Genomic DNA, 26,091 nt, shown 5'->3' with positions numbered 1-26,091 from the left:
TCTTCTGTAAATCTCAAATCATTGCCAAATAAAAAGGTTATTACGAGAAGACAAGATTGTTAAGCTTATAGGAGAGAGGTGCTGGGTGCCCAAGGAAGCCCCTCCTGAGGGGTTATTGGGGAGGCAGGAGGTCACAGGTTAACCCCGTCTCAGTGCCCAGTTTCTCGACTAAGACTCTTCAGGGGTCACATTTCAGATTTGTTTCACTCTGTTTTTTTTTTTTTTTTTTTAATTCTTTATTGGAGTATAATTGCTTTACAATGGTGTGTTAGTTTCTGCTTTATAACAAAGTGAATCAGCTATACATATACATATGTCCCCATATCCCCTCCCTCTTGCGTCTCCCTCCCACCCTCCTTATCCCACCCCTCCAGGCGGTCACAAAGCACCGAGCTGATCTCCCTGTGCTATGCGGCTGCTTCCCACTAGCTATCTACCTTACGTTTGGTAGTGTATGTATGTCCATGCCTCTCTCTCGCTTTGTCACAGCTTACCCTTCCCCCTCCCCATATCCTCAAGTCCATTCTCTAGTAGGTCTGTGTCTTTATTCCTGTCTTACCCCTAGGTTCTTCATGACATTTTTTTCCCTTAAATTCCATATATATGTGTTAGCATATGGTATTTGTCTTTCTCTTTCTGACTTACTTCACTCTGTATGACAGACTCTAGGTCCATCCACCTCACGACAAATAATTCAATTTCGTTTCTTTTTATGGCTGAGTAATATTCCATTGTATATATGTGCCACATCTTCTTTATCCATTCATCCGATGATGGACACTTAGGTTGTTTCCATCTCTGGGCTGTTGTAAATAGAGCTGCAAAGAACATTTTGGTACATGACTCTTTTTGAATTATGGTTTTCTCAGGGTATATGCCCAGTAGTGGGATTGCTGGGTCATATGGTAGTTCTATTTGTAGTTTTTTAAGGAACCTCCATACTGTTCTCCATAGTGGCTGTACCAATTCACATTCCCACCAGCAGTGCAAGAGTGTTCCCTTTTCTCCACACCCTCTCCAGCATTTATTGTTTGTAGATTTTTTGATGATGGCCATTCTGACTGGTGTGAGATGCTATCTCATTGCAGTTTTGATTTGCATTTGTCTAATGATTAATGATGTTGAGCATTCTTTCATGTGTTTGTTGGCAATCTGTATATCTTCTTTGGAGAAATGTCTCTTTAAGTCTTCCGCCCATTTTTGGATTGGGTTGTTTGTTTTTTTGTTATTGAGCTGCTTATAAATTTTGGAGAAAGCTCATTGCTTTTTGCTAGTCATTGAAAGGGTTTTACTCATGCCTGCTAGAAATGAACTCACTCATGGTCACCTTCAGATGGCTACCCGTATCTTATTTGGAACCTTGAGGTGGCCTGCAGGAGACACACCATGTTTCTGAGAGGCTGGGTTTATTATCAGACAGTCAGACAGTGGTCGAGGCGGTGTGGAGATGCTGGCCCACCACGTCACTGGAGGCAGCTGCCCGGCTGCAAGAAGCAGTTACAGGTCTCTGAAGTGAAGGCTTTCTTCTTTCCCACCGATCCAGGCCAGCAGACGCCCAGCTTTTCCCGTAGCAAATGCTTCTAAAGAGGCTGGTTCCTTTTCAGAAATGCCTGGAGGCTGTCGGATATTAGCAAGCTCTGGAGCACTTTCCCGGAAACACCGTTGCCTGGGAGGGGGCGGCCCTTTCAGTGTCTGAGAACTCTCATCCCTACCCAAGGCCGGGTCAGCAGGTGGAACTCATCCAGCCAAGGCCACAGGGGTGTCAGGTGATGCATGGCCAAATGGGACTGGAAAGAGGCTTTCTGGTACCCTCAAAGCTAATAATGATTAACTATTACGAGGCTGTGGAGCTGGACAGTCTCCATTTCAGTTTGGCTTCTCCACAAAATCCTGGGTAAATGTATAGCCAAGAAGCATTTTATCAGGTGCTATTTAAGGAATGAAAAATACTTTTTAATACTGACGTAAGCAACACCTGATAAGGAAGATTAACAGATAACAAAAGTATTGTGTAATCCTTAAACAGAAGTTGCAATTGCCCTCTGTTTTGCATTGTAGTTTTAAGTGCAAGAGATAAGGTTTGGTTTGAGCTGTGTGCCGCTCTTGTTGGAGCCACTCCCGTCTCTACGGGACACAAAGACCTCTGTCTCTATGAATTGTGGCCTTAGAAATGTTCCATTTCTTTCTGCTCACTGAGAGCAGTGGGACCTGCCAGAGGTCTTTCTCTCCTGTGGCTATTTGTTCTGACTTTCTTGGAACCAAAGATTCTCTGTCAAGGACCTTCACCCCTGAAGTACACATAGAACCTTAAAAGAGAGCTTTCAATAACCAAGCAAGCAAGATTATTCAGAAACAAGATTCTTCTTCTTCAGGATTATTCTGTGGAGGGAAGCTTGAACCAATAGTGATGTTTGGCACCGTTGGGAATTTGATTTCTACCAGTCTCTCTACTCCTGCAGTTTTGTAGACCTTTTTTTGGCGGGGGGGGGAGGGGTTTGGGAAGGATGGGAGGGAGAAGAGAGAAAGAGAGAAAGAACCCCTCTTGATACAGAAGCACATCCACAGTTTTCTAAGGAGAGAAGCCATGAGGCAGTTAAGTGGGAATGAAACTAGTCCCTTGTGATCAACAGGTCCTCAGAGAGGGGGTCACAGACAAGAGTTTGTAGAGACCCTGTTCAGCGCAGTGAAATGGGTCTTGGTAAACACAGGACACACACACGCAAACCAGGCCAGTGATGCACGCTGGTGTGACTCAGGAGGTCCCGGCACCTGCGGGTTTCCTGGAGTCCTTTTCTCCTCGCTTCCTTAAACAGTTGCCCGACAGCCTCTTCTTCCTCTCCTGGTTCCCCGAGGCTACTCCTGTGCCCCTTCCCGCTGCGAAACAAGGACCTACTGTATAGCACAGGGAACTGTATTCAATCTTCTTGTCACGTATATGTATAACTGAATCACTTTGCCGTACACCTGAAAGTAACACAACATTGTAAATCAACTCGACTTCAATAAAGAAAAATATTTTATTTAAATGTTAGGACAGCAAATATACGCCACAGAGATCAGCATGACAAAGACGGAGCTGGTACAGGGTCCACCTCTTGGAAGCTGTTGAGTCTTTCATGGTGCTCCCTGCCAGCCTCCCTGCCCCCCAGTTTCTCTCCACTCCTTTCCCCCCTCCTTCCCTTTGGACGTTTGCTGACTCTTCTCCCATATTTTGATCTTTCCACTCCTGGATGCTGGCTTCTTCAGCATCCTTGGGGCACCTGCACCCACAAGTGTCCAAACCACACTTTCCAGACAGCTTCGCTCCAACAATATCTACTTTAGGAAGGGACATGGTTCGACCCAAGACGACAGGTCAGACAACGGGTACAGCATGGACCGGACTGGAAGGGTGTGAGAGGCACTCCCTGGCGAAACTGAATGGTCTGTGGCACAAATCTGGCTCCAGTTGGGACTCCCTGCTGAGACCATAACAAATTATGTGATAATCAAAACAACAATCTAGCTCACATTAGCAAAATGGAAGTTCTGACAAATAGGGGGAAAACATGGTAATATATTGGGTTATCTTACAATTGATGACCTAAACAGGTATACTGATGAGAGTGAAAGGGGTCTGTTATTAAGTATACCAGGACAAGAGGTGAAACTGGGGACTGTCCCAGGCTGGGAAGTAGGGTGTCTACAGTGGTACCTCCAGCAAAAGGAAGGAGAAGGTTGACCAGAAAGCTAGAGGATGGGACTTCAGAAGCTCTGTGCATCGGTTGTAGAGTGCCAGCTATGTTTGGATGAAAAGAAATTTGAGGAAAACACTTCGTAACTCTAAGCTTAAAAAAAATAAAAGGATAAAGAGAATAACTGGGTTGCTTCTGTTCTAATTATTAGAGAAGAGACTGAGAAAAAAAATTCCCACTTTTTCTTCCTAGCCATCCAGATGATCCCGGTCACAGTTTTCCAACTGTAACTTGTGCAGCTCTGGGTTTCCAAGGATCCGATTCAAGGGCTGCCTTTGTGCAGGACTGAGGCCACTTCTCAGTGCCCTGCTCCCATTTAAACCTGAATAAGTCTTTTGGGTTGTTGTGTCTTTTATATACTGAGGTTTGTCATAACATAGCATTTAGGAAAAATAAGTTTTTATTGCTTGGAAAGCCACCAATCTAGGACAAGTCTCAATATGATTCCACCAACCAGAAAGCAAGAAAGAGGGACCATCTCTCTCAGTGTAGCACATCATGATTATTCCTCACATCGTCACTACCGAATGGCATCATTCACATCATTTACATATATAATCATTTGAACCTTTTATTTCTTTTTAATCTAAGGAAAAAAAGATGTCCTTTTCCACTTTGCTCCAGAAATACACTGGCTTTGATACTAATTTATACCCTTATTCCACTTTTGCAAAGTGCATAGTATATACTCTGAATTTTCATGGGAAACAAATTCTGTATTGGCAACACCGGAAGTCTTCAGTGGGATGTGAAGGAAGTGGAGAAGGGGAATTCTTATCCTCTCGAGTCAGTGGGTGGAGGGAGGGCTTGCTTCTGGTTTCTTTCTCTCATTCTTTCAACCAACACGTTTTTTTCTGAGTGGTCAAATCCTTGAAGGTAGGAGCTCTTCCTGGTCTGGTTTGAGGGAAAAATCCTGAAGACCCAAATGAAAGAATAGAGATTTTTTTTTTTCCTTTAGTGACAGGAAAACACAGAAAAAATTTTCCCCTTCCATTTAAAAGTAACCTTTTTTTCTTTTTCATATTTTAAGAACATTTTCTTTGCGTACCAAAAGAGCAATTTGTATCTGTTGCTGAAAAATTGAAAATACAGACAGGAAAAATAATAAAATAGAAACTATTCATTGTTTTCTTAAGCCAGAAAAGAAAACCACAATCAATACCTCAGTGTAGGTCCTTTGAAACACTTTTCCTTTCTCTCCTCTCCCTCCCCTCCCGCCTTCCCCTTGTCCTCCTGGTTTCCCTTTCTTCATCCATATCTTTGTTGAGGTATTTTCATCAATATGTAAATGTATATTTTTACATCAATGGGATATTATACATTTTGTTTTCTAGTCTCTCTTTAAAGTTGACCATATTATAGAAAGATTTTCATAATAATCTCATCCTTTTTAGCATAGGTTTCATGGCACCATAATTTAATTAATCCCTTGTTGGTAGGGATTGTTTTGGTTTTTTTGCAATTACAAAGAATGCTTACATTTATTTCATCTCTGCATGTTTTTATTTTGCATATGATTTATGAAGCACATACAGTATTTACAGGTCATATTTGTACATTGAAAATATATATGCATATAATGTATAAACGCACAGTGTGTTTGGACAGTGTGTCCTGCTAGGGGTGCTTTATCACAAGTATTTGGTGGCCCCTAGCCTAGGCAACAGGTGATGCTGGACTGATTGAAGACAGTAATCACAGAAGGCACAGTCTCAAGGGTGGTTACAGGTACAGCTCAGGGTGTTAGGGTTGATGGCACTTGGTGAGAATCTTCTCTGGCTGGTGAGCGAGAGGGAAGAACGAATATAATTCCCATGTTTTTGCCTCAGTTGACCATTTGGAACCTTTTTTCACTTTACTGATGTAACTAATATTGACTACTAGTATCACCCTAAAATAATATGGTGTGTGCTGTTCTAGGAGCTGGCTCTACCATGCTTTGTAGTATTGTTGGGAAACAATAATGAACAAGAAGAGAAGGTCCCTGCGTATCTCCTAGTGGGAAGGAGGGAGGGGTTCCCATAGCTGACATGTCAGCAAGTAGTGAAGATACATTGAGATGTTGCTGAATTCATTGAAGAAAATGCTTCAGAAAAATGGGATTGAGAATGATATGGAGAATTATTTTTCCAAAGAAAGAAAACGAAGAGAAGAAATAGGAAAGGATAAGGGAGAGCAGGTTACTGAGAGTTGGTGGATCCTCTTTGGGCTCGTTTTTGGAGATGCTTTTGGGACTTCCAAGTATTAAAAGAGAAACTGAGGCATATTAAAAATTTTAAGAGTTTATTTGAGCAAAAATCAATTTTTTGATTGAAAAATCAAATCAAATTTGATTTTTTGTGGCACCAACCAGAAGTGGTCAGGATGCTCCATTGACAGGAGCTGGGGACGAGACTTTTTTATTTATTTATTTTTTTAAATTTATTTTTGGCTGCACTGGGTCTTCGTTGCTGCGCCCGGGCTTTCTCTAGCTGCGGCGAGCGGGGGCTACTCTTTGTTGCGGTGCGTGGGCTTCTCATTGCGGTGGCTTCTGTTGTTGCAGAGCACGGGCTCTAGGCACATGGGCTTCAGTAGTTGTGGCACGTGGGCTCAGTAGTTGTGGCTCGCAGGCTCTAGAGCACAGACTCAGTAATTGTGGCACACGGGCTTAGTTGCTCCGTGGCATGTGGGATCTTCCCGGACCGGGGCTCAATCCCATGTCCCCTGCATTGGCAGGTGGATTCTTAACCACTGTGCCACCAGGGATGTCCGGGATGAGACTTTAATAGAGAAGATGCGGAAGCAAAGCAAGGAACTCATCTGATTGGCTGTAGCCCGAGCGGTTGCCCTTATTTGGGAAACCCTGGTTGGATGCTTGTGGTTGGTTGTCCTTATGTTTCGGTTTCTGAACCTTGAGGCATTTGTAGGCTTAGGTTTTGGTTTGCTTATGTTGGCTTCGAAGGAATTAGAACCACCTCCATCTAATGCCCTCCCTATTTAATTAATTTAACACAGGTTAAGATGTCTAGTATTCAGTGTTGTATGGGTACATTTTTAACAGCTGGCTCGGGGTGAGTACGGGATAGCAGCTGACTTGTAGCATTTGCCAATTTTCATGCTGTGGCTGGTTGCAGACTAGCTCCTTCACAGCACTGAACGTGGAGTGGAAAAGAGGTGGTAAGAGTTTTCATGAGCGAGTCAGAGGCAGCTCTGGTGCACCACAGCTAGTGGGTGACAGAAATACAGAGCCGCCTCGACTTACAATGGGGTTACATCCCGATAAACCCAATATAAGTTGAAAATGTCGTTAAGTCAAAAATGCATTTAATACACCTATGCTACTGAACATCACAGGTTAGCCAAGCCTACCTTAAACATGCTCAGAACACTTCTGTGAGCCTACAAGCGGGCAGCATCATCTAACACGAAGCCTATTTTATAATAAAGTGTTGACTATCTCATGTAATGTATTGAACACTGTACTGAAAGTGAAGAACAGAATGGCTGCCTGGGTACAGAGTGGTCGTAAGTGTGTGGATTATTGATTCTTGTCATCACAGGGCTGACCAGGAGCTGAGGCTCGCTGCCACTGGCCAGCATCACGAGAGAGTGTCGCACCGCATCTTGCCCAGGAAAAGATCAAAATTCAAAATCCCAAGGGCGGTTTCTACTGAATGTGTATCACTTTCACACCATCATAATGTGGAAAAGTTGTAAGTCGGGCACTGTCTGTATAGGTTTGGAATTCTGGAGAGTGGGTGACTAGCAATACAGATTTGGGCGTGGAGGTCAGAGTTAACATTCTGGGAATAGAGAGATTTCCTAGAGAGATTGTATAGCATGAAAAGGAAGGTGGTCAATGTTGGAACGCCAGGACTGTGCTCTCAAAGAGTGGTCCCCCCGCTACACCGGCCCACGAGCAGCATATTGGAAGCAAGTTCATGACCCATCCCAGACCAGTGGAAGTAGAGAGTGGCTGAGGTTGGGAACCACTACTCTGTGTTGTTTCAGGTTTGGGAAGGCCGGCCCTAGAGATCACCAACGCTTAAGACTGAAGAGTCAGTTAAGACTGAAGAGAGACACTTAGACAGACCAAGAAGGACAGTTGAGAGGAGTGGGGCTGGGCACAGAAAGTGGAGTCTTGGAGCCCAGGGTGGAGACAGTGTCAAGATAAAGGGAAGCGGGCAGCCACGTAGGGCCCCACGAGGTCAGGGCAGATTAGATGGAAAGTAGACATCAGCTGCAGTTGAAGAGCATTGTCAGGGCCATGGTAGGGGCAGAAGGTAGGCTGTAATTGGCAAGGAGTGAGTTGAACATAGACCCCTGGTTAGGACCTTGGGCTGTAAAGGTCAGACAGAGGTTTGGGACTAGAAGAACATGTATGGTCAGTGGTGGGCTTTCTGGAAAAGGCCTGCATATGTTTGTGGGCTGAGGGAAAAGGTAGAATTTGGGAGGTCAGGAACTGGCAAGAACAGGCTGGGATACCTGGTGGTTTAAACCAGAGATGAGAGGAGGGAAGGGAATCAAGAACTTGGGATGCAGCCTGGCCTTGAAGAAATTACTTATGGGCTCTTGTCTTCGGAGGCCAAAGGGAAGCAAGGGTGGAAGAGGGTTTTGGATGGAGAAAAGCGGAGGCCAAGATATGGAGGGAGAAGATACTCAATGGACTCTTCTCAGTATCCATTAACTGTCCTGTTAATTGCCTTCTGTAATTTGTACCCCTTTCCTTTCTGACTAAAAGTGATTCTGGAAATGTTTTTGAAACAATTGGTAAGATTGTGTTAGCCAGTGAGCTCTCAAAGGAACTTCTGTTTTATGTCAAATTTAGGCCAGTTTCGGCAGAAAAGTAGAAAATTGAAGCTCTAGAGCTATACAGGCCAGTGGAAACAGAATGCAGGCTACATATATAATTGTATATTTCTAGCAGCCATGTTTAGAAAAAGTAAACAGAAAGAAGTGAAATTAATTTTAATAATACATTTTGTTTAACCAGTGTATCCCAAATATTATTATTTCAACATGTTATCAATATAAAAATTGGTAATGAGATATTTTACAGTCTTTTTTCCTATTCCATCCTAAAATTCCCAACTAGCCACATTTTAAGTGCTCAATAACCAGGTGCTGCTGGGGGCTACCATACCAGACAGTGACCCTCTGAAGGGGCCATACAGTTTGTAACACTGAGTGCTGGTTTAAAAAAAATTAAAATGTGCCTTGTTCTTAGGAGGTGACAAAGACTCTCTCTTTGACCAAACTAGTCAGGCTCCTCTGAGAGCTCATTTCCACCTAGGCCCTGCCCTTGGGTATGTCCTCAGGAACCCAGTTTTAGCAAGAAATTTGTCAAGTCAGTTTATCGAGAATCCTCCGCCCTTGATATTTGATCACCCTTAATATCGAACCAAATCCCTCATGTCTCACCATCCCCTAGGTAATAGCTGATCACCCTGGCCTAACTTCAGCAAGAATTCTGTTAGGTCAAGGAGTTAACCTACCCCTCTTAATAATTTTCTCTCCACTAACGAACCCCACCCATTTCTTAGCCATTCATGCTAATATTGCCCTGTAACCTGCAATAGAGGGAGGGTCCCTCGTCTTGTCTCTGAAAGTTCCAGAGCCTCAGTCACCGCTGCCGTAGGAGAGATGGAAAAAAACAAAACTCTTAGGCCGATGATTGTGTGAAGAGAAAAAAGGGCATTAAGAGAAGTGGACATTTAGCTTTGAAATGGCAGTTATCTTCTTAGGCCATAATACTAATTAAAACTGCAAGAGAAAATAGAAATGTTCACTTAAAGTATGCTACTAAAATTAAATGCATACACAGTTTGAAAGAGTATGGGTATAAGAGAACGTAAACCGCGTACGTGTCTGGCCGTACGTATGCACTTTTGCCAGAACGAGTGGGTTCTGCTCTCGGTTCGGCTGGAGGGATGAAAAGAGCCCTCCGCTCCTGCACTGGAGGCTGTTCCTGGCTCTGTCCCCAGCAGGTCACCTAACTTTGCTGGGCCCCCGTTTCAGCATCTGAAAATCTTGGATGGCTTTCGTGGCCCTCAGGGTCTTTCCCACGGCTCTGTTCCGTGAGTCCTTAAATTTGGGATGCCCAGTGGGTTTCCAGTCAGGGACGATGAGGGAACCCTTGGCACCCTAAACCCCCCGCTGGACCGAAGGTGTCACTGGAGCGAGGAAGCCACCCACTGTGTCCAACACCTGGCTTTTGTTATCTGTGCCATCCTGTTTTCCCTCCTTGTCCTTGGGAATTTCAGAAGTTAACACAAACATATCTAAAGGGGAATTTATGGTTGGAGCAAGTAATTTTAAAATGCATGAAGACGTGCTTAAAGGAAGTTTTTTTTTTTTTTTTTTTTGTGGTACGCGGGCCTCTCACTGTTGTGGCCTCTCCCATTGCGGAGCACAGGCTCCAGACGCGCAGGCTCAGCGGCCATGGCTCACGGGCCTAGCCGCTCCGCGGCATGTGGGATCATCCCTGACCGGGGCACGAACCCGCGTCCCTACATCGGCAGGCGGACTCTCAACCACTGCGCCACCAGGGAAGCCCTAAAGGAAGTATTTTTAAAGGAAATATTTTATGGTAGTAATGGGTAATTCATCTCTCACACCGATCAGTTAATTGTCCTTTAAAATTGAGAGGCAGGTTTCAGGGATACAGTAGTCTGGTCTGTAGTCATCAGCAGCTAAGTTCAACAGCAGCGGTACTCAGATATTCAAGAAGTAGTATAAGAGAAGCTTAAAAGAACAAAAAAGGTAAAATTAGTGGGATAGGATTGTTAGAACTGAGAATGAGATCATAGAATTAGCATTGTTGTTGGTCAAGTGAAATAAAGGTGGTAAAATATTCTCATGGATAATATTTTCAGCGTCTCAACTTTTCACTCCATTAGGCCTGGAATTTCTAGCAAGACAGCACATTGCTCCAATCCTGAGAGGCTCGGGCACACCCTGATCTTCAGAACTCTGCTTATGACTGTTTTCTTTCAAGGTCAACAGTATTTGAGTTACGTGTTTGAGTATCTGCAGCAACTTACTCTTAGACTTTGAAGTCTAGAACTTTAGCTCTTGTGTGGAATATTAAAGAATTGTCGCGAATTGCGACAGGCATGTGCTACAAAATAGCTAACAGTGCCTCAGAGAAAGATAATATTTGTTATGACTCCTCAATTTTTTAATGCTCCAGAAATCACTTTAACACATATAAATGTAAAGTATATATTGAATATAGAGATATTGCTAGAATTAGCTATTACTAATCTTGTGACAATGGAGCACACATTTTAAAAAGAAAAGTGGAAGGGTAAGCTGGGACAAAGTGAGAGAGTGGCATGGACATATATACACTACCAAATGTAAAATCGATAGCTAGTGGGAAGCAGCCGCATAGCACAGGGAGATCAGCTGGGTGCTTTGTGACCACCTAGAGGGGTGGAACGGGAGGGAGACGCAAGAGGGAGGATATAAGGGGATATGTGTATATGTATAGCTGATTCACTTTGTTATAATGCAGAAACTAACACACCATTGTAAAGCAATTATACTGCAATAAAGATGTTAAAAAAGTGTATTGTTTCTTTTTTTAATGTTTTTATTTTTTATTACTTTTAATTTTTATTGAAGTATAGTTGATTTGGAATGTTCTGTTAGTTTCAGGTGTACAGCAAAGTGAATCAGTTATACATATACATCTATCCACTCTTTTTTAGATTCTTTTCCCATGTAGGTCTTTACAGAGTATTGAGTAGAGTTCCCTGTGCTATACAGTAGGTCCTTATTAGTTATCTATTTTATATATAGTAGTGTGTATATATCAATCCCAATCTCCCAATTTATCCCTCCTCCCCACCCTCCTTTCCCCTTTGGTAACCATAAGTTTGTTTTCTACATCTGTGACTCTATTTCTATTTTGTAAATAAGTTCATTTGTACCATTTTTTAAGATTCCACATATAAGCAATATCATATGACGTTTGTCTTTCTCTGTCTGACGTATTTCACTCAGTATGACAATCTCTAGGTCCATCCAAGTCGCTGCAAATGGCATTAGTTTGTTCTTTTTTTATGGCTGAGTAATATTCCATTGCATATATGTACCTCATCTTCTTTATCCATTCATCTGTTGATGGACATTTAAGTTGCTTCCATGTCCTGGCTATTGTAAATAGTGCTGCAATGAACATTGGGGTGCATGTGTCTAAGAAAAGTATATTGTTTCTTAATAATTAGATCTTGCTTACAGCCTTACTTGACTTTCCCAATCAGGAAAAAAAAAAAAAAAGATTTCAAGTTTTTCTGCAAAGTTTTCAGGTTATATTCCTAAAGGGATCTCAGTAATGTTTCGTCCAGCTTTTTTGAAAGCAAGAAGTGAAGCGATTTTCGTCCTGCTATTAGAAGTTGCAGGGACTGAGGGTACCTGGTGATTGATGACTCATTCGTAATGACGGGCCAAGCTATCAGAACATGTGAGGCCCACAGCTCGGCCACATTCCAATGTCAGGCTGGTCGCTGATGACAGAGGGAAGTCCCTCGGAAGAAACCGTGTTGCCCAGAGGAACACATGGACTCATATCTGTGTGCTCACTTCAGAGTGGAGACATCTAGATGACCCAAAGGAAGATTTTCTAACACAATTGTTTGTTGGCATTTCCCCCCTTTTTGTGTAAGGGATCTTTTTGCTGAGTGGCTAAGCATTTCCAGAACAAACAAACCTCTCAGCTCTCGCGGTCCTGCCCACTTTGCTCTCCACCCTCCAGCCCCTCCTGTGAGTTGGAGACCTGATAGCCCAGGCTGAAGTTTCAAGCTCGCCGCCCTTCGGGGGTGCCTTGTCATGCCAGGAGAAAGCAGGAAATAGAAAGGGTAGGCTGGCTTAGGTGAGGTCATCCTGGTAAAGGTTAATAGCTGGGTGGTGACACCTCCTCACAGGCCTGGAGCGAACAAGCGGGGCAGCTGAGCAGCGCTTGCTCCCAGCTGTCTGTCACGGTCCTGGGAGTAAGAGGTGACCTATTTATTTTTAGCAGGGGACAGTCATAATAACCCGGCTCCTAGCTTCATTCAAGGCAGGCCGGGGCTTCGGAAGTTTGTAAACACCTACTTTCTGGGTAGGGGAGGAGTGCTTTACTCCAAAAAGAAAAGAACTTGACTACTGGGGTTTTCCCCGCCTGGTAGTCATTGTTAGCGTGGAGAAGAAACTACCGGAGCACAAAAGTGCTGCAGTCTTCTCCACTTTGTTATTATTTTCAAAGGGCAGAAATGCCTGAAGGTGAGGACTTTGGATCAGGCAAAAGGTAATTATGATCCACATTTACTTTTTCTTGAGTCTATTTCATTTGCTGGTTATCTTTCTAAAAACTACTGTGTCTAATTTAAAAGGTAGTTGAAATTAAAATTTTAAAAGGAGTGCAGTCCCTTAATTCCAGGAAATAGAATTTTCTTTAGCGTGAAGAGAGAGACATAAAATGAACTGAATATACCCGTAGAAACATATGCCAATAAGTGTTTTTCTTGAGTGAGGAAGTGGCGGCCCGAAATTATCAAAAAGTGTTTCTACCTACACCGTGTAAAGTCTACTTGAGTTTTTTGATGTTTGATTTTTAACTTCAGATGGTAGTTGTTAGAAATCTAAGCTAGTAAACATTTTGTAAATTGCTTGCATTTTAAAGACTTGAACATTTCTAAAGGTTAATAATTAGGCCAATATACCCGTTTTGGTATTACAATACTTTTTTTTACCATAGATCTTATCTTTGAAAATGTGATCATTGGGCCCCCATATGCAGTACATTAACTGTATTAATGTTTTATTAATATCTGGCTCTAAGAAAGGGGGATAGAGATGGGAAAGGAAGCAGGAAGTTATTTCTATTAATGTGAGCACAACTTGTGTCGGTATTGGAAGTTTCCATTTCTAGCCCCATTGCTGTGTTAACAAAATTTATATAAATCGGTGTCATTGGAATTCTAATTAGGGCCATTGAAATTCAGATATGAAGATGTAGAAAGAAGGTTGTTTAAAAAAAGGACAAGAGGGGGCTTCCCTGGTGGCGCAGTGGTTGAGAAGTCCTCCTGCCGATGCAGGGGACGCGGGTTCGTGCCCTGGTCCGGGAGGATCCCACGTGCCGCGGAGCGGCTGGGCCCGTGAGCCATGGCCGCTGAGCCTGCGCGTCCGGAGCCTGTGCTCTGCAACGGGAGAGAAAAAAAAGGACAAGAGGTTATTGCCAATTTTATTGTCAAAGAAAGTGGAAACTGGTAACTCTCTAGGAACAGGAATACCACAATATTTTTTTGTCCTTGTATAAGCATTCCTTTTCAACCATGGTTGTATGGTGTGTTTGTGTGTGTGTGGGGTGTGTGTGTGTGTGTGTGTGTGTGTGTGTGTTGACTATCATCAGTTGTAATCATGTCCTTAAAAGCTACTTTTCTCTTTAGTTTTCTAGTTTTCATTTTCTTCCAGATTCCTTCCCCATCCATCAAAGGGGACGTTAAGTTCACATTTAATTGTATAATGAAAGAACTTTCTATATAAAATGAGACATTAAATCAAGTGCTTGAAGATGACATTTACACAAGTGCCTAGATTTAGGCCATGGACTCATTAAATAGTTGAGAAAACACTTTCAGAGAATTTTAGATGTCAGTCTTGGTTTGAGATGATGGGTGATCTCCCAGTATTGTGTGTATCCCCCTCATGACATTTGAACATTTCTGAAAGCAGGACTTTCTCTTTTTCACTTTGCATCATGGCATTCCTGCCAACTCTCTGCATAGAATTTTGCACAGAATAGGCACTTTTATAAATACTTGTGAATGGAAAGTATTTATAAACCATTTTAACACCTGAAGTAAGCATCTAGGGGGCCTGATCATTTTAGAGACTGAAGGGAGAGACTTGGCAGACGTGTCATAAGGGTTGCCTTAATGAAATGGAACATTCCCACAATTAAATTAAATCATAATTAATTGTGGATAATTATAAACATTTTGAACAAGTAGTTTATGATGTAAACTAAACAAACAAAAGTTTTTTTCTAAGAATGTTTTACCGGTTACAAGATAAACAGACAAGAAGGAGAATAAATAAATAAGTAAATACACACACACACACACACACACACACACACACACACACACACTATACACATATCTAATAATAATTATTATTACCAAAGACTAATAACTTGCTGAAAGTGGGAAATGCCCTCTCACTCCTTTGAAGTAGGCTGCCCCGCCTCCCCTTTTTTGTTCTGATGCGATAACTCCCAGCTCTCCACAGCTGGTAGTTTTCTATGGAATATACTTTGCTGCATACATTTGTTTGTTTCCATATCTGTGCAGAAAGTTAGAAAGGGCACCCCAGACGGGGGGAACATTTAGAGCCAGGCTAAAAGTAAAATATTACATTTGAGAGGGAATTTTCCTCTTGCTACATCTGAGATTACGTGCCGTTGGACACGTCCTTTGGTGCCACATCTAAAAGAGGAATAACTATTATTGTAAGTCTCGAATCTGCTGGCCAAATGTGTTTTTCAAGCTTGATTGCAGGCGGTTCTGGGTGAGTGCCACATTCAGGCTTCTTCCTGTTACTTTAGTCCCATTTTGGAATTTGCTGAATCAAATTGCTCTGTAACGGGCAGTGAGCAAAATCTGAAATTAATCAGTGGAAAGCAAATGACGGGAGGCTCCGTTAGGGTATCCGGGTGCGTGCTTAGGGCACCTCACGGACTAGCTGCTTCGTGTGCTGTGGTCCAGGGGCCCCAACGCACCGTTTCATATTCACCAAGTGGACGAACGTGAAGACAGCTGCCTGGGGGGCCGGGGGAGGCGGAGGAGGGACCCTCCTTCTTGCTGTGTATCTTGTTGCCAGTAATAAACGCTCTCGGTAAGAACCTCCAAAGACTCCGCGCCCGTGTCATGGTCAGGAGGTGAGGGAGAGGGTGTGAGAGAATGCTGTTCTGACGCCGGGAAAGGAGGGCAGAAAGCCAAGCAGGAAGCATCGGGTGCCAAAGAAGAAGGAAGAAAGTAGGGGCCGCGACCGGGGAGGCAGACAGGATCAAGAAATACGAGGAGAATCATCCCCTGGCCAGGGGCCTGGCTCCCTTGGTTTCTCATCCCGCCTCCCACCTCATTTTGGACCCCACCTGGGATGCAGCAGGTGGGCCCTGGGATGTCTTCAGTAGCCCGATGTGCGGTGGCGGGGGGATGGGGACAGGTGAAACATCGTCTAGTCCAGCTGCCTTGAAGCGGGTGGACCCCAGGCTACCTGGACTTAGGAGACTATTACCCAAGGACAGTGTGCAATTTTAGCATTTAAGAAGCAAAATGTTGGCTGCTAATGCAGGGCTCTCTGAAGCTTGTTATTTGACGTCTCATATAACATAGTAAAGATACAAAAGTTTGAAAAAGGTCACTGAGCCTCTAACACTAACTCTGTAACAGCAGTCTGGGCTGCTCTGCCCTGCCCTGGAGTGGAGAGGTTGCCCTGTATTTGGGCTCTGGATATACGAAGGGCTGTTGTATTTAAGAAAACCAAAGCTCTTTAAAAGCACAGTAGCCATGGGGCTTCCCTGGTGGCGCAGTGGTTGGGAATCCGCCTGCCAGTGCAGGGGACACGGGTTCGAGCCCTGGTTCAGGAAGATCCCACATGCTGCAGAGCAGCTAGGTCCTTGTGCCACAACTACTGAGCCTGCACTCTAGAGCCTGCGCACCTAGAGCTGGTGCTCCAAGACGAGAGAGGCCACCTCAATAAGAGGCCCGCACACGGCGATGAAGAGTAGCCCCCGCTCACCGCAACTAAAAAGAAGGCCCGCGCGCAGCAACGAGGACCCAATGCAGGCAAAAATAAATTAATTAAAAAAAATGTATTTCCATTAAAGTTAAAAAAAAAAAACAACACAGTGGCCTCTGTAGTATTTGGAAATGGCATTAGCAATCGCACTGAATTATAGTCTTGGAAGGTTTAAAAGAAATTGATTTAAATATATTCTTTGATCCAGATGTTTTAATGATTCAGGTTGGCCTGATTATAGGCTTAATTTCACCTTGTGGGTGAAGCCTATGCTTTGATAATACTATTTCTTTCATATATAGAGTGAGGCTAAGAAAAGCCTCACAAAGAAGTCTGACCAGCACGCCCCAGCTCAAGCTTTGTGTGTCGGGACGTTCGGTCGAGATGATGGGTTCCCACAAACAAGCGTATTTCAGCTTTCATAGGCCTGCAGAGTCCTTATGCTGCCGTTGGTTTTGAAATAGGCACAGAGAGGCGAAGTGAATAAGTAAGCCTGTGCAGACAGACACGTGTATCGTTATACGGTGGCGATGCAGGAGGTGGGCTCGACACCCAGAAAGGTCAGTGTGGTCAGCACACAAGGAGACGGGAGAGGCTGGCTGGAGGTGAGTGGGGGAGGTGTATGGGGACCCGTCATTGGGCCTTGCAGGCAGTGGTGTGTTGGTAAATGTCTAGCAACCAACTCTCTGCTCTTTGGCATTCGTTGATTTCTGTGGTGTAAATACATCACTGTGGTCAATTTCAGGCCACCCACATGAGGTCAGTGAAAGCCGGGTTCAGAAGATATGGGAAAAACTCGTTCTTGCAAACCCACAGGGGTCAGCCCCAGAACCCAAGTGACGTGGACTGGTGCAAGAGTTTGTGTTTAATTCTAAGTATGCTCCATCTTCTTCATTTATGTATCCCTAAGGCATACTAGACATTCGGGAAAGGTTTGTCGAAGGAATGAATGATTTCGTTTTCTTCCACCCTCTAATACGGTCATGGAAAAATCTGTCTCAGGCATAGACAATGTTTACCACTTTTGAAATCCTACTTTGATCCAGGTGGGCTAATATTTGAAATTGATTAAGAGCATGGAGAATAACACAGTCTATCCTTGTTGCAAGAGAGTGTGTTTAGTGTGAGATATCTTAATCACCAGTTAACAAGCAACGTGCTTTCCAAACCCTTGTGGCTCCCCAGCAAACTTCTGGTAATCAAGCCCTGTTAAAGCTCATTTCTATTTTATCAACACAGGGTGACTAATTCTTTGCCATCCCTAAAATGTGAGGAAGGTGTCTTTGCTTTCCAAAGCCAAAGGAGGGCTGCAGCTGCTGTGTGGTGGGCCACGGAGAGGTCTGTCCCAGGGCTGCCAAGAGAAGCTGTCCCTGACAGAGGGGCAGACCACTCATGCAGGCTGCCCTACTCCCAGCCTTTGGTCTCTTCGTGGGCACATCCATGTCTGGATCCACTTGGTGTCTCCTCATTATGGAAATCTGAGTCCCACAGAAGGTATGTGAGGCCACAGGCTTGCTTACCTGAGGGTCAAATCTCATACACAATGGTGTTTTCCCACTAAAAGGTGTTATGACTGTCCATTGGGGGAAACAAAAATAGTGTAAAGAAAAATGAATGTAAAGAAGAAAGGATCAAAATAAATAAAATAAAATTCAAGGAAAAAAAAAAGAAGACAGGATCAATTGTAATCTTACTACCCTAAAAAAAAGATTATTATGTCTTGTCTTCTAATACTTCTTTGGACAAATTTTCTTGGCAATGTTACAATAATTATATATGATACATACAATTTTGTATGCTGCTTTTTCTTCTCATAAGCATTTCCCAGTGGCATTAAACATTTAGGGAGCATTTTTATTTTAGTTTAGTTTGTTTTGTTTTATTTTACTTTTTTATTTTATTTTATTATTTTATTTTATTTTATTCTGACCACGCCCTGTGGCATGTGGGATCTTAGTTTCCCAACCGGGGATCAAACTTGCGCCCCCTGCATTGGAAGCATGGCATCCTAACCACTGGACCGCCAGGGAAGTCCCCTGGGGAGCATTTTTAATGCCTACAAAACATGCTATCCTTTGGATTTTTCCACCTATATTACTATTACTCTATGATTCCAGATGGTTTTGCCACTTTAATTTTTCTCATTAGGGGAATCATTGCCTCAAAGGGTATGAAGTATGAGCTGGTAGTTTCCTAAGGCCTGGGTCCAGAAACTGGCCAAGCATCATTTCTACCATGTCCTGTTGCTCAAGCAGAGAAAGAATACAGATTTGAGGGGAGAGGACACGAACCCCTTTTTTCCTGAAGAACGTCAATGAATTTTGGGGCTTTATTTTAAAACTACTAAGAGAGGGGGGCTTCCCTGGTGGTCGAGTGGTTGAGAAACCACCTGCCAATGCAGGGGACACAGGTCCGAGCCCTGGTTCGGGTAGATCCCACATGCCGCAGAGCAACTAAGCCCGTGTGCCACAACTACTGAGCCTGCGCTCTAGAGCCCGCGAGCCACAACTACTGAAGCCCACGCACCTATAGCCCGTACTCCGCAACAAGAGAAGCCACCGCAGAGAAGCCCGCACGCGGCAGCGAAGACCCAACGCAGACAAAAATAAATTAATTGAAAAAATAAATAAATAAATAAAACTACTAGAGAGAGAAAAAAATGTTTACTATTTGTTTTTATAAAATTTTATCACACTGTTTGGAAGGATATTGATGGTAAAACTTACCATCTGGCTCCTTCTCCTGTTTTTAAAAAAACTTGCAGACCAGTGACATCTCTTCCTAACAGAGGAATGCTCCAGGGGTCTTGATGAATATACTTATTTATATACAATAACTTATTTATATAGAATAACTTATTTATAAGTTATATTTATTTAATAAGTTATAAATAACTTATTTATAATAAGTATATAGAATATACTTATTTATATAGAATAACTTCCTAGTTAGTTGAAGCTCACGTCTTTAGGCATAAACACCTAACTATTTTAACTATCCTGTAGAGTGACTGCAGACATGGTCTGTGGAATGATGCAAAGCTGTTTCCAATCCTGGCTGCAAATCCCAGCCTCACCATTGACTAGCTGGGTGGCCTCTCTGAATTTCATTTTGTTATCAATAAAATGGGGATAATAATACTCCCTTTATAGGTTTGTCCTATAGATTAAATATGGTATTCCACATTAAATATTTAGCTTAGTGAATGGCTCAGAGTAAGTCCTCAAAAAATAGTTAATAATAATACTTACATAAGTTATACACTTCCTTAAGCAGCACAGAATATATGACAATACGGAGGATGTTCAGTATGTGCAGTCCATCCACTCTCTAGATGGTGGGCTCAACCACGGGTGTGTACAGAGTTGGTGCATTCCTGGTTGGTTTGGTCTAGATGGTCTGTTTGCATAGGGCCACAAGGGGTGTGTGTTTGGTTCACATTGTTTTGATCCTTCCTGTAATTGATTTAACCCAAGTGAGCATGGGTGTCATGCCAGTGACGTGTGTTGAGTCAAAGTATTTACTCCTTCTCTGGGGAACAAGGATGTCTGCCCAATGCATCCGACAGTGAGCTGAGTACCCACAGGAGGGAGTTCACGGCACATGTTGTCTCTTGTCTAATTGGTTTGTTTTAATCGTATGGGCACCGTGAATCTGATTTAGCCATTTGGAGATAAAATTACAGCTCCCTTCTAGATAGTATATGGGACCCTCTGGATACACTTCTGTATGCCCTTCTTCCCCTGGGCTTTCCTATTTTCTCTCCCATCAGGCCTTTTAGCCTCGTTCCTTTGTAGGGCCATCACCCCCGTGGTGGCAGGGGACGTGTACAAGGCATCCAGCTGAGAGAGCCAGTGGGGGATTGACGTCCATCCCAGGCTCTACCCCCAAGCCCTGTGCCCTCGTGAGGGGCTGCACCTCCTGGACAAGGTGCACCATTTTGTACAGATACATCCTGTGGACTAATAGGCTCTGCTCGCTGAGGTGTTTATTTTATCCCTGTTATCTGTGTACTTTCATAAGCGACCTCAAACCCTTTCTGCACCAGAGTGAGATAAAGTGATTACCAAGAGAATAACCACGGCTAGCAGGCAAATCCAATATATACATCTGTATGAAGAAACAGAAAATGAAGTGTCCCACTCACCTAGTTTTAAACTTAAGACAAGGGAACAAAAAGCGATTCAATTCTAGAGAAGGTCAGTTATAGGTTGGAGTTAAGGTGAAAGAAATTCAACGCCTCCATTTTGTGTTTGAGAAAATGGGACATCAGCTTGCAGTGTTTAAAGAAAGGTTGCTTTGAAAATCAGAAATTGTCTTCAGTAATCACACTTCTCTTTCAACTAAAGTCAAGGGATTTCAGTTGGTTTCTGGGGCTGGTTGGCCACGTGGCAGCTTAGTAAGAATGTATAATAAGAACCAGCCCAAAGTCAGAGGAAAGACCTTCAGGCAGAAGTGAGTTAAAACTCTGTTTATGTTTCTTCAGCCATTCTTGTGAAACCGCCAGTGAACTCTGGATAGGAAGATAGACACGACCTCCTGGGGGAGTCCTGGCTTCTGGCTTTTTGGCCAGAGTAACCTCATCTCATGCAGTGTTTTGCGAGTGAGATGATCAGGCAGGACGTTTCTACCTGAATTTTTTCTGATTTCTCTCTCATCCTCTCCTGCATCCGTTCTCTCTCTTATATCTTTCCCCTGGTGCCTTCAGACCAGGAACTGCTTTCTTACCCTTGGTACCCGCCACCTCTGGATCCCAAGTCGGCAAAGGCGAGGGGATAAACCTGCATGTAGCAACACATGGCAATACCTCTAGGTCACAAAGTGTCCTGATGCAGACATTGGGAAACAGTGGGGTAGGGAGTGTCCTGGCTGTTCCTGGGAGACACACACAAGCTCAGTGCTCAAGAGGACAGATGTGTTACCCTTGGGAGGAGACTCCCGTGAGCCTTCCAGGCCAGAACACTCTGCCCCCCCACCCACCCCGCCAACAGCCTCATTTTTGCAGGATCAGCCTGGCCTGGGCGTGACTGTCACCCACTGGGACAGCGCCACCGAGGGCTATTAAAGGCGTTGCTCTGTGGCTTCAGCAGCATCTGGGGAGGGACCGTCGGACGGCAGAGTCTTCCTCCTGGAGGGGGGCTGCAGTTGTGAGTGCCTGATATGGAAAGAGGTGAGGGGGAGGCCGGACCCCCAGATGCCTCCTCTCCCCCATAACTGTGATTTATGACGGGCTGCTCTGTTTCCAGGGTGGAGACTGGTCCTCCAGAGCTGGGCAGACACCCACTTGTGGTAGTGCTTAAGGGGTGTCCCATAGTCATTACCAGCGTGACGCAGCCTCTTTGCTAGCTGTAAACAGAGGGAGCGACCGTGCACCAGTAGTATCCCGTGACTCCGGAAGTGACATCTCCTGGTGGGGTTTTCGCTGAACCCTAAGCAAGTGTTTTATTTTTGAAAAGAAAACAAGCGCATCTATCAGTGGAGCGTCTTCACATTATGCCTCTAGAAATTATGCCTATAAACTTCGTCTTCAGACAAGATGAGGGGATTACAGATGTGTTTCTATATTTTTGGGGAATCACTCGTGTCTCCTACTGAGAGCGTTCTATGCAGGGCTCACTAATTAGGGGTCATATGTATGTTTAAACGGGGCTCCCTTCTCTAAGAAATGAACTCAGTGTTTCTGGAGTAGCTTGTAACGTGAGTGGTGGATAACCTTCCTTCCAAAGTAATTAAACTGAGCGTGAATTCTAAACAGTCATAATTTCCCCGTTTTGTAGTACTTGAAACACTTCCTTTCAGAAGCGTATTTGTTTGTATGAAGGAAGACTTTGAGATGTAGATTTCGTAATAAAAGGAATATACACATCAATAGATTATAAACCCAGAATTAATCGACATGCTTGCTGAAACAAGAAGAGATTTGCTCAGTAAACTAAGATACGAGAAATGCTGGCAGCGACAATAAAGGAAGTACTTGATAATCCCTTTTTGGGGCACAGCAGAGGGGAACATGGGAGACGGTTTGTTCCCTAAGTGTTGAAGGTTTGATAGCAGATGACGTCTTTCTTTCTTGCCAGCTCCTATAAACTGGAAATGGTGCCTGGAGCTCTCAAAGGGTTGTGAGGCCTGGTCAGGAAGGTTCTGGAAAGAGTGTGATGGTCTGCCATTCCTGGGGAGGGTGGAGTGCTTATGTGGGTGAAGCCCGCTGCACTAGGGTAAGAGGTTGGGGTGGGAGGTGGGAGGGGTGGGGTATAATCTTTGTTTATTTAGATAAACTTTGAAAAGACCCTAAAAGTTTTCAGTGACTTCGATGGCACCTTGACTTTTCCCCCTCCGTTAGATACCAGTGTTCTGAAGCTTGAGACCTTAGCAGCTCTACCCAGGACAAATCTGAAAGTTAGGTGCCTTTTGCTAAAACCTGGGTAAACTTTGAGGGCAAGGACTGTTTTAAGATCAGAGGAAACCTTTCTCATTCTAATACTTGACAAGTCAAACCTGGCATACAACAGCTTCACCAGCAATGTGACAGGAAATTGTGTGCTTATGTTTCATGTGTTATTGGCAAAAGGACTGTTTTTCTAACCACAGGCTTGGGAGGCTGGTGGGTTGGAGCTGGAAAGACCTGGGTTCAAATCTGGGTTTTCTTGGTCGTGTCTGCTTTCTCATCTGAAAACGGGAGCATTTTACCCACCTTGTCCGATTGTTGAGAGGATTATACAGCTCCGAATGTAGTTCCTGGCCCTTGGTACGTGCACAGTAAGTGAAAGGTGTCCTTAGACTAAAAGCTCTTGGAATGGTTCCCGGTTGGCTTGCTGGGCTAATCAGTGATCCCCGTCACCGCTGTATAACCACATGGCTGAAACCCATGACACCCTGAACCCAGCAGGTCAGTGCAGCCCAGAGGCCAAATCCACCCCACAGCCCGTTTTTATAAATCAAACTTTGTTGGAACGCTCTTCCATTTGCACGTTGTCTGTGGCTGCCCTCACGCTGTAATGGCAGAGTTGCGTACACGGACTGTATGGCCAGCAGAGCCCCAGATATTTGCCCTCCGGCCCTTTAGAGAACACGTTTGCCTCCCCGCTTCCACCATTTGAGTCATGTGCTTACTGAGTCAGAGCGTTCATTCTCAAATCTCTTAAGGCCCGTTGTCATTGCTACTGTAATTGCATAATTTTAATTATAAATTATGTAAACTGATGAAATACGAGATCAAAAGGAGTATTGTTGTGGGAGCGTCTACTGGTTGTTCCCAAATACTCGACTTCCTTTCCTTCGATAGTAGAATCTCAAGTTTCAGCCCGATGATGGCCACCAGCAATTGAATTACATGTCCTAGGTTCCCTTGCAGCCAGGTATGGCCGTGTGACTACATTCCAGCCAGTGGGAGGTGGGTGAAAGCTTTGCATGCAACTTGCAGGCCATGACTTCAGGGAGAGGGAGTGCCCTCCGCTTCCTTTTTCCCCTCCCTGCTGGCTGCAGTGGTCCATGGGATGACTGTGTGATTCGAGAATATATGGAGTATTAAGATGGAAAGAGCCTGGGTCTTCAACATTATAGAGATCCTGTGTCAGCCCTGGACCACTATGTTCTGCTGTCCATGAGGGAGAAATGAAGTGCTCTCTTGTTTAAACCCATCACTTAGACCTTTGACACAACGGGCAAACTTATATCTTAATACATACAGTTGTTTATCCCTAAGAAAACTGTCGAATGTATTAGAATCAGTAAGGGCCAGTTGCTGGTAAATAATGCTTTTTAAAAAAAGTGGAGAAACAGCTGAAAAGGTAGGTGGGGGATAGGCATAAAAATTGAGAATGATCCTTTATGTGGGTTGTTTGATTCGTCATTAAATTCTTGCTCCTCTTTAAATAAATGAAACTAGAAATCATGAGTAATTCATGGGGATGTGTTTCATGCCAGAACGCCAATCTTTGTTGCAAGCCCTAACTCAACTGGAACTTCTATAACTCCCGCAGCACGTATTCGTAGGTTAATATTTATTGGATTGAGTTGACTGCCCCAAGGGTGTACTGCTTGGTTTCTTAGTCTCCAGTCAGCATTCAGGTTCTACCCTGAGTCTAAGAATATTCATGTCAGTTACTCATTAGTATGGTTGAGAATTAATCACCTACACCAGCCCAGATAAGGGAATAGGAAAGTTATCTAATGCTGAAAAAACAGCTTAAAAGTGACCACTGTTTGCAACGGATGAAGATAGACTGTGATAGCTCTTTTAAAGCCCATGATGAGGGCTTCCCTGGTGGTGCAGTGGTTGAGAGTCCGCCTGCCGATGCAGGGGACACGGGTTCATGCCCCGGTCTGGGAGGATCCCCACATGCCACGGAGCGGCTGGGCCCGTGAGCCACGGCCGCTGAGCCTGCGCGTCCGGAGCCTGAGACCCGCATACTGCAAAAAAAAAAAAAAAGGCCCATGATGAAAATCTAAGAAAGGAAGTTGAATGACTGTCAGGTAATTAGGCCTTGACAGGTAGGAGTGCCCATTGTTTCTGGTAAATTTGCCTTTAGCTTCTGACCTCCATCTCTTTGGTCTCCTGCTCTACTGTTTCCAGTGAAATCACAGGTCCCTGCTTTGACCAAACACAGAATTTCAGGGGTCCAACTGACTGAGCCTACAGAAGGCAGGCCAGCTGGGCATCTGCCCTGGCCTTGCAGTCCCCAGGGCCTGGAAATCCGCAACCCATTGTAAAGGAAAGATCAAATTCCTCATATGGCTTTAAGTTTCTCCATTACAGGACCACAGATATTGACATTTTACATCTTTAATACCCTCACAGCCTCAGAAAATGGAAGCAGACTGGGCCTTCTCAGCCTATTAGGAGGTCTGTTTGCTGGGAACCTCTTTCGGCCTGAGATCTGACACTTTGACATCAGTACTTGAAGGGTCACTGAGAGCTGCTGGCTGGGATTCTCTTTCCCATCAGTACCACCAGGGATGTGTTAAGGGATATTGCCAGCTTCAAGTATTCCTCTCTCAAGTTCATATCAATTTCTAAATCAACTCTTTATAGGAGAAGATAAATGTTTATTTCATAAAAGTAGAGGACATATTTAGAGTTTTCCTAAATTCAGCCTTTTAGGTAAACGTGAGTGGATTATAAAGTCCTTCAGCAGAAGGCATCATTGATTATCGAATCCAGCAGCAGTCAACCCGGGGCCCATGGACCCTCTGAATTCCCGAGGTATTTTGAAGGGGGCCATTATCCAAAAACAGTTACTATCCGATCTGGTCCAGCTCCTTATTTTATAGACTTGAGAAACCCGAATTCCTCCTGTGGACCAGTCAGAACAGCCTCCCAGGGACTTCTGTGGTCGCCGTGCCACTGATCTGTGGCATTCTTTAGCATAATTTGTTTAAAGAACATTAATTTCATTTCCTCTTATGATTCCAAAGAGTCAATTCAGAACAGAATTCACAGAGTTGGTTCATTCCTGGCCTCTCGGACTATATAATCAAAGTGAACTGAATTTTTAAGTGAACCTAATCATCTTCTTAGCGTCTGGGGTGTCTAGTGGCTGTGGTATGTAGAGGGATCACTCAAGTCATGTTGTCACTGGATAGTTTTGTT

General features: G+C 44.0%; 1 protein-coding gene across 2 annotated transcripts in view; it reads left to right on the top strand.

The window, feature by feature from the left end:
- The window catches only part of RETREG1 (reticulophagy regulator 1), a 122,986-nt gene that overhangs the window by 73,027 nt on the left and 23,868 nt on the right, over positions 1–26,091 (top strand). Inside the window, exon 1 of one of the 2 annotated variants that reach the window (XM_079916362.1) lies at positions 12,766–13,005. The exons of the other annotated variant lie outside the window; for it this stretch is intronic. Coding sequence (XP_079772488.1) covers positions 12,971–13,005 — 35 coding nt within the window. The 5' untranslated portion in view covers positions 12,766–12,970. Of the gene's footprint in view, positions 1–12,765; positions 13,006–26,091 lie in introns of those variants that run through there. 2 annotated transcript variants of the gene reach the window in all.

The sequence above is a fragment of the Stenella coeruleoalba genome (genome assembly GCF_951394435.1).
Source record: "Stenella coeruleoalba genome assembly, chromosome: 3".
NCBI lineage: Eukaryota > Metazoa > Chordata > Mammalia > Artiodactyla > Delphinidae > Stenella > Stenella coeruleoalba.
Note: the sequence above shows the minus strand (reverse complement) of the source record. Positions and strands in the feature narration are given on the sequence as shown.